Consider the following 8,773-nt stretch of genomic DNA (forward strand, 5'->3'; position numbering starts at 1 on the left):
TACCTTTTTTTACTATAAATCTCCACTTTCACATTAACATGAAATGACCCACACATTGGAGTAATATAGATTACTTTTATGCTGCCTTTATGTGCTTTGTGGAGCTTGAAAGGTCTGGTCACCATTCACTTACGTTATAAAGACCAACAGAGCTGAAATGTCCTTCTAAAAAAAGGTTTGTTTGTGTTCAGCAGTAGTAAGAAACTCATGCACATCTGGGATGGCATGTGGGTGGGTAAATGTGAGAATTTATATTTGTGGGTGAACAGTCCCTTTAAAATATCACTAAACTTAATCTTCATCCAAGTAATACTAGTAATATTAAATTATGGGTTAATTTGGCTCCAAAAAAACACTTTGCCACCAATGTGTACAAACACTTCAAGACGGTCTTGCAGTCCATCTGATCATGTACTAACATTTATGAATTATATACTATACACATGTATGAGCTGCTGTGATCAATATAGTGATTGAATTCACAGACTTGATACTAATTTGATTTATGTGGTATAAGGGATGGTAAAAAATGTGAATGGTTTTACAAACAACTTTGAAACACATTCTTACAAATTTGCAACAAATTAGTTTTATATAAATTATTTTGTTTTTTAATTCTGCTTTTGGTTTTATGAATGACACACACACACACACACACACACACACACACACACACTCTTTGCGTAACTGCATATGTTTCATGAGACTCAGTAATTCTACCTGGCTTTCAAAGTTTCACTTTATGTCCTAACAATGAAAATCAATTGATACATCATTAAATGGACACAATACCCTTTATTATTATTTCTCATTTAACTTCACTCACACAATAAATACGTTTATACTGTTTTCAATAGGATGAAAATGTTGTGCTCAGTCATACAATCACAAGATGACCCGAGATGACTTGCAGTCAAAGAAGAACTGCTGGATACCCTGATTATGTGTCCATGTTGACCTAGCAAAAACAGCCAAATAAAGTGAAGCTGAGATCAGAGTCCAATGTCAAAGAGAAATAATGGCGCAGGCTAACAGAAACAGGACCGAACATAACAGCCGTAGACAAATCTCCTGTTTTAGCACACGTAGATCTACTTGGTGACCTGGTGAATGGCATGTGCAAGGTATCCCACATTTCCAGAGGTTACACCAGCAACGCTGATCCGGCCATCTTTAGTCATGTAAACAGAGAACTCCTTTGTAAGACGCTCCACCTGAAACATAATAATATGCCCCCAAATTTTAAAGCATCTAACGTAAAAATATCTGCAGCTAGGTAATGCAACATTTGGGTAAACTTATGTACAATTATTCTAGTTAGTTAGTACAGTAATTAGTAAGTCCAACATTTTGCTTCAAGAACTTTTGTTAGTTACTAATATATTGCATGTAAAGGATTTACCTGTTCAGGTTTGAGCCCAGTGAAGCAGAACATGCCGATTTGGTCAATTACATGCTGCCAGTTGTGACTGGATCCCTCCTTCTTTAGATTAGCCACCAACATTTCTCTCATCCTGATGATACGGTTTGCCATGCTCTTCACCTCATCCAACCTAAAGAAACATAAAACATAATTATGTTAAAAATCCTTTCAGAGGGTGTTTTCTCATGCATAGGCTTTAAGCTGCTGTGAGAGAGTGGAGGGAAAAAGTATGCAAGCTCACCACTCAGAACGCAGGTCTGGTGTGTTGAGGATTGTGGAGGCAATGCGTGCTCCATTCATGGGTGGGTTGGAGTAAATGGGGCGAATGAGGATCTTCAGTTGAGACTCAACCCTTTTTGCCTCCTCTGCATCTGCGCAGACCACCGTGAACCCTCCAACACGCTCTCCTACAAGATTAAAACAAAATTGTGTGATTTTGATTGTGTTTGAACAACTGTTAATGTTTTTAGCAAGTGCTCCAATGTACAATTCTCTTTTTTTTTCTCTCCCCTTTTCTCCCCAACCTCAAGGTGGCAGAGGACGAATCTCTGTTGCCTCCGCGTCCAAGACAGTCAGTCCGTGCATCTTATCACGTGGCTTGTTGAGCACGTTACCGTGGAGACAGCGCGTGTGGAGACTCATGCTATTGTCCGTTGCATCCACGCACAACTCACCACGTGCCCCACCAAGAGCGAACCACATTATAGCAAACACGAGGAGGTTAACCCAACGTGACACTACCCACCCTAGCAACCGGGCCACTTGGTTGATTAGGAAGCCTGAATGGAGGCACTCAGCACACCCTGGACTCGAATTTGCGACTCCAGGCCCTTAATGTACAATTATCTTAAGAATATGTAAGGTCTTGGTTTTTCTGTTCAATCATTAAACAGGCTCTTATATAAAGTGACTAATAAATGAGGACTCTTTACATTTTCTGTGGACAATGTATGACAAACAATATGCATGTCAACAGGATTTTAGTATTATAAAATTGTTTACTAAACTTTTCCGTGTAGAGTAATTTCAAAATTTGCAAATTCGCCTTTACGGCTAAAATATTCCACAAGTTTTAACAGAAGAATTAATTTAAGTGCTTTTATTAAATCATAAGCTTTACATTTCTGCTTTAAAACCCTACAAAAACAGGCTCATTCACTTCAGTAACCAATTTTTGTGGTAATCAACTTTATTCCACAAATGTTGTAGATTGAGGTTAATTGTATTGAACCCAGAATATTCCTTTAAAATCTTTTGGTCAAGAGAGGTAAACCAAATGTACTCACCATAGAGGCCCATGTTCTTGGCAAAGGACTGAGAAAGGAGGATGTTGTGGCCCTGCTCAATGAAGTATCTCACAGCCCAGGCATCTCGATCAATATCTCCACTGGCAAAGCCCTGGTAGGCCATGTCAAAGAACACCAGAAGTTTCCTCTTCTGTAGGGAGAATGTACAACAGGCACAAGTCAGGCAGAAAGCCTGGATAGACTGTAACACTATGCAATAAAATATCAGTAAAATTTTGCTGTGCTGTTGAAAATGCCTCTGGAAAGTGAAAAAGAACAAAAGAGGAAGACACAAGCACCTGAATGGCGGCCGAGAGCTCCTTCCACTGCTCTTGTCGGGGGTCAACACCGGTGGGGTTATGAGCACAAGCATGGAGCATGATTACACTATGCTCTGGAATTTTCTGTGGAGAAAATGGATTAACATTCAATGTATATAAGCAAATATGTAGCTTACCAGAAGTCTAATCATGTCATTCAGGCCTTGAAGAATATATGAGAGGAATTATAGGAAACAATCGTTTCTCATTAATTATAGTCTTATAGGCTCATGAAATATATGGCTCACCGAGATGTCATCGAGTGCCCCAGCAAAGTCAAACCCGCAGGTAGCAGGATCATAGTAACGGTAACTTTTCAGCTGCATACCTGCATCACGGAAAATAGGGGTGTGATTTCCCCAGGATGGTTTCGGCAAATATACATCCGTTGCCACCGTGTGGAACCTTGACTGATAGACAAAAAAAAAAATAGAGGAAACACTGCCAACAAATGTACTGTGATATAGCAAAATGTTGCACTTCCTGACAAAATATTTTAATCTAGAGGTTTCATCCTGGCCTTATCTGTGAAACTGTGGACACCATGCTTGCTAGATAAATTTGGCAAAATGGTGAACATGCTCACCAAGAAGTTGGCTCCAACCCTCAGAGAACCAGTGCCTGAGATCGTCTGAACAGTAATGTTCTAAAACACAGTTAAATATAATATAACATATTATGATCAAAAAACATTCATAGGATTGATCAAATACTGCTAAAAAGTATAATAGATCTGAGAAAAAAAAAATGCACCAAAAAGCAAATACAAACAGCGAAGAAACTTTAGAGTACTACAGAAAAACTCACCCTCTTGCCTTTGAGAACTTCACTGTCAGGCCCCATTGAGAGTTCAGCACAAGCCTTGGTAAAATCTCCCAGACCCCCAATGGGGAGATACTCTTTATCCAGCATCTTAGAAGCAATCAGGGCCTCTGCCTAAGAAATCAAGAGAGAAGGATGCAAAATGTCAAATTTAAATAAACAAGCAATACATTTTTTAATGATAATATATTTACAAAATTGGGTTCTGAGAATCAGTAATGTAATTGGTAGGTCCTCCTCAAACAAGAGAGCCTCAGAAAAAACTGAGCTCTGTGTGACTTTGCAGAAAATTAAAAAAATAAAAAGCACAGGTTTACATACACAACCCCCTGTATATATGGACCCTCAAACCTACCCAAATCATTAACAAGCCTGTAAAGCAAGATTCCTTGATAAAACATATTACTCTGGATCACAGAGCACCATTGTTGTGGACATCAGAATCTTTTCCCCATCATTACATAACAATTTGAAAAGACACTGTTTAATTTCTGATGCTTACAGCTCACTCAAATGTGGTGGCACAAAAAGGCACATACCTTGCGGACACAACTGAGAACATATGGCTTGCCATTATCATCCCTGTATGCCCCAACACCCAGGTTCATCTTCTGAAGGTTAGTGTCCCGTTTGTAGGCCTCAGTCACCCCCAGGATGGGATCAGGTGGTCCCATCTGCACTTCAGTCCACCATGAACTGAAAACAAATGGCATACTGTTTGAATTCTGACAAGGAGATAAAGTTTAGATTTAACCTCCTGTGACCACAGCATCTACTCCTAGCACCTAATAAACAACAACAAAAATGTTTCTAGAGAAAATAGTTTTCCTAAAATGTTGTTAAAGTTGTGAAATTTGAAATACCAAGCTATAGAATATAGCTTTTGATAAGAAGTTTAGATTGAATGCACTTAGCTGCATAGGAAATATACAGTGCACTCATAAAGTATTCAGAACCCTTAATTTTATGTTGCAAACTTTCCCCCACATCTAGCGACACTACATACCCCACAATGACAAAGCAAAAACACGATATTTGATAACTTTGAAAATTTATAAAGAAATCTGAAATGTCACATTGACATAAGTATTCAGGCCGTTAACGGAGTACTTAGTTGAAGCTCCTTTGGCAGCGATTACTGCCACAAGTCTTCTTGGGTATGATGTGACATACTTTCCACACCTAGATTTGGAGATTTTCTGCTATTCTTCTCTGTAGATCCTCTCAAGCTCTGTCAGGTTGAATGGGGACCGTTAGTGGACAGCCATTTTCAGGTCTCCCCAGAGATGTTTGATTGGGTTCAAGTCCAGGCTCTGGGTGGGCCACTCAAGGACATTCAATGTTGTCCCTGAGCCACTTTTGCGTGTTCTTGGCTGTGTGCTTAGTATAATGTTCCCTTTGGAAGGTGAATCTTTGGCCCAGTCTAAGGTCCTGAGCACTCTGGACCAGGTTTTCATTATGGATATTTCTGTATTTTGCTGCGTTCAGCTTTCCTTCAACCCTGGCCACTCCCCCAGTCTCTGCTGCTGAAAAACACCCCCACAACATGATGCTACCACCACCATGCTTCACCATTGGGAAGGTATTGAACAGGTGATGAGCAGTGCCTGGTTTCCTCCAGACATGATGCTTGAAATTGAGGCCAAACAGTTCAATCTTCGATTCATCATCTTGTGTTTCACAGTCTGAGAGTCCTTTATGTGCTTTATGTTTCTTGCACTGAGGAGAGGCTTCTGTCTGGCCACTCTGCCATAAAGCCCAGATCGGTGGAGTGTTGCAGTGATGGTTGTCTTTCTGCAAGTTACTCCCATCTCCACACATGATCTCTGGAGCTCAACCATAGTGACCATTGGGTTCTTAATCACCTCTCTTACAAAGGCCCTTCTTCCATGATTGCTCAGTTTGGCCAGTGGCCAGCACTAGGAAGCTTCCTGGTTGTTCCAAACTTCTTCAATTTAAGAATTATGGAGGCCACTGTGCTCTTGGGAACCTTCAGTGCAGCCAATTTCATTTCATTTTTTGTAGCCTTGCCTCAGTACTCTGAGCTCTGCAGGCAGTTCCTTTGATCTCATGGCTTGGTTTTTTATCTGATATGCATTTTCAGCTGTGAGACATTATATAGACAGGTGCGTGCCTTTCCAAATCATGTCCAATCAATTGAATTTGACCCCGGTGGACTCCAATCAAAGTGTAGAAACATCTCAAAGATGATCCAGAGAAATGGGATGCACCTGAGCTAAATTTCAAGTCTGAATACTTCTGTCATTGTGATATCAGTTTTTTTCTTTTTAATAAATTTGCAAAATTATCAAAAATCTGTTTTTTGCTTTGTCATTATGGGGTATGGAGAGTAGATTGATGTAAAAAAATTTAGCATAAGGCTGCAACATAACAAAATGTGTAAAAAAAAATGAAAGGGTCTGAATACTTTCTAAATGCAGTGTAGGATGCTCCCTTGCTCCCTATTTAGTGAATGACTTGACCTCCAGTTTGCTGTCTGTCTGCACTGGTCTCATAAAAGTTCGAAATGCACCTTATTTACATCCTAACTCCATATAAAGCCCCTGAAAGCAAAAAATTCTCTCAATGTGATAATGCATAGTAATTATAGGATTTCTAAGGAAAAATGTGTGTTACATGTGGCATTTCACGATAAATAAAAAAATAAATAAATAAAAAGGCATATCGGATGAAACTTTACTCAAACAGGTTTCAATATAAAAACCTAATTAGGTTTCTTACCATTTGTAGATTTATTGGCGTTTCTCCCAAACACATGCTCTGCTGTGATCGGCGCCATGTTGTTTTCTCACAAATTGAAGTTTAACACTTTACTGACAGCACAGAGTCTCCTGAACTGAGATCAGTGGGTTTAAATTAAATGAAAGTATGTGTTGCGTATAGTGAAGCCAAAACACAATATCAACGCAGAAGAATGCGGGAAGCGACAAGTCCGAAGTTACAAAATACAAATTAACAGTAGAAATACATACTAAAGGAAAATTATTTAGCATTGCCGGTCTTGATTAAAATGTGTTTTGCCACTGCCAGTAGCCTATATCATATACCCATACAACTCATTCCGGTCAATCTGTAACAACCCTCAAACTTGAGTCCAAAGAAACGGAGCACATTACAATTTTCTTTTTTTTCCTAGCAAATTAAGTGAGTGTGAAATGATTTAGTGTCACATTTGCATTGTTTTTGACAATAACCTTAGAATTAATCCTCTGATATTTCCTAAATATTTGCACATGTATACACACACATACTGTAAAGGTCATTGCATAGAAGAAGCAAATGTTTCCTTCTGCCTCCAAGACACCAAACAAACAAGTGATTCAGCACAATAAATTCCCTGTTTTGTTGCGAAACAAAAATTACAAGTCCACTATACCATCTGCAGCCAATGTTGTACAGTACCGTACATTACATGTTCAGAAAAACATGAATTTGAAGTCATGCATGGAGAGGGGAAAGACTTTACCCCCAACTGCAAGCATGGTCCTGATGTCCCAAAGGTCATGGCTGGAGTCAAGTTGCACAAATTCATATTGCATAGCCAATATGTCAGAGTGGTGGTTATTTGTCTATGTGTGTGTTGTACAACTGATTTGGGGGCTGATATTACTTGGTCTGGTAAAGATGAACACAGAATTTTACATTGGTTTAGTTTATACAGTATCCCAAAGTAGAAGTGGACTCATTGTAAAACATGCTTTTTAATATAGTGGGGCGTGTGCTCCTTATATCCTTAAATGTTAACTATACAATAAACAGCAGCAGTTGTTGTGTGAATGTCTGTGGCCCCTTAAAAACGTTACATTGTGATCATTAAGGGATAGAGATTTTCAACTCCCATCATCAGCTTTGCCCTCCAAACCCGATGAAAAAGGACATTTCTTGAAGGGAAAACCCGGAAGCAAAAGAAGCCAATCAAAAAGCTCAACCTGCTTATTTTAGCCAATGAGCGCACAGGAAACCAGCATGTACGGTCTCCTAATGAGATCAAAAAGGGTTACTTACGGTGTCGTGCTAAAGGACAAGAATGCGAGAAACGTTGTATAATACTTAATAAGAGTATAAACTGCATTTATATGGTGTAGCATACAAGTGTATCACGGATGATTTGAGATAAATGCAGAATAACGAAAAACAAAAGTATAATGCCAGCCTTGCGCATGATGCAAGGTCAAAGTGATGCTGAATAATTCGTCTAGTAATCACGGTATACATTGTGCTGGATATTGTTCAATCTCACACATTAGCAGCTAGAAATTTACAAAAATAGAACAGGCATCCTAAAATACTACTGTCTAGCGACATCCAAATGACTTTTCAAACCATTTCAGACCAAAGGGGTTTTGAAAAACTATTTTCTATCACTCGTATTACACTTGTGCTTCAAGCGATTCAGAATTACTGTCCGACAGTATGACAGAAGACATAAAGTCAGGAAACGATAATGATTCCTTACCTGGCTCGAATGGGTAGGGCACCCAAGGACGGGGTAAAACTACCAACAGAGGATATAAACTTGGTAGTCTTGAGGATTGCCATTACTGCTGCTACCGACTGAAGCGCAGAGTGGGAAGAGGATGTGCACGCGGGTGTCGGCGCGTTCATGAAGAGAAGGGCGTCATCTATTCTAGGAAGATCATGTTCTGTATATATATATATATATATACACACACACATATATACATATACACACATATATACATATACACAATATACATTTTGCTCTTATGGAAATAAATTGGTAGCCTACTTTTATTCACCAAAGAGGCATTCAACTGATCACAATGTATAGTCAGGACATAACGTGAAACATTACTATTAAGCTACTTCAAAGAGTTCTCATCAAAAAAATCCTCCACGGGCAGCAATGACAGATTTACAGATCCTTGGCATACTAGCTG

General features: G+C 39.2%; 1 protein-coding gene across 1 annotated transcript; it reads right to left on the reverse strand.

Moving 5' to 3' along the window:
• Positions 1 to 758: 758 nt before the first annotated feature.
• On the reverse strand, positions 759 to 8,468 carry got2b (glutamic-oxaloacetic transaminase 2b, mitochondrial). Its single transcript, XM_052147590.1, has 10 exons — positions 8,329 to 8,468; positions 4,391 to 4,547; positions 3,837 to 3,965; positions 3,616 to 3,675; positions 3,278 to 3,439; positions 3,009 to 3,113; positions 2,710 to 2,860; positions 1,665 to 1,830; positions 1,403 to 1,553; positions 759 to 1,214 (listed from the first exon to the last, which is right to left on the reverse strand). The coding sequence occupies exons 1-10, from the start codon at positions 8,409 to 8,411 to the stop codon at positions 1,092 to 1,094; spliced, it is 1,287 nt and encodes a 428-aa protein (XP_052003550.1). The 5' UTR covers positions 8,412 to 8,468; the 3' UTR covers positions 759 to 1,091.
• Between the last annotated feature and the right edge of the window lie 305 nt (positions 8,469 to 8,773).

The sequence above is a fragment of the Xyrauchen texanus genome, chromosome 2 (genome assembly GCF_025860055.1).
Source record: "Xyrauchen texanus isolate HMW12.3.18 chromosome 2, RBS_HiC_50CHRs, whole genome shotgun sequence".
Taxonomy (NCBI): Eukaryota; Metazoa; Chordata; class Actinopteri; order Cypriniformes; family Catostomidae; genus Xyrauchen; species Xyrauchen texanus.

Excerpts from the sequence above, each read along its gene's own strand:
- got2b (XM_052147590.1), bottom strand. The coding sequence starts at position 8,411 with ATGGCAATCCTCAAGACTACCAAGTTTATATCCTCTGTTGGTAGTTTT. Across the intron at positions 3,440-3,615 it reads GGGTTGGAGCCAACTTCTTG|TCAAGGTTCCACACGGTGGC; the intron begins GTGAGCATGTTC and ends TTTGTCTATCAG. Across the intron at positions 1,215-1,402 it reads CTGGGCTCAAACCTGAACAG|GTGGAGCGTCTTACAAAGGA; the intron begins GTAAATCCTTTA and ends ATTATGTTTCAG.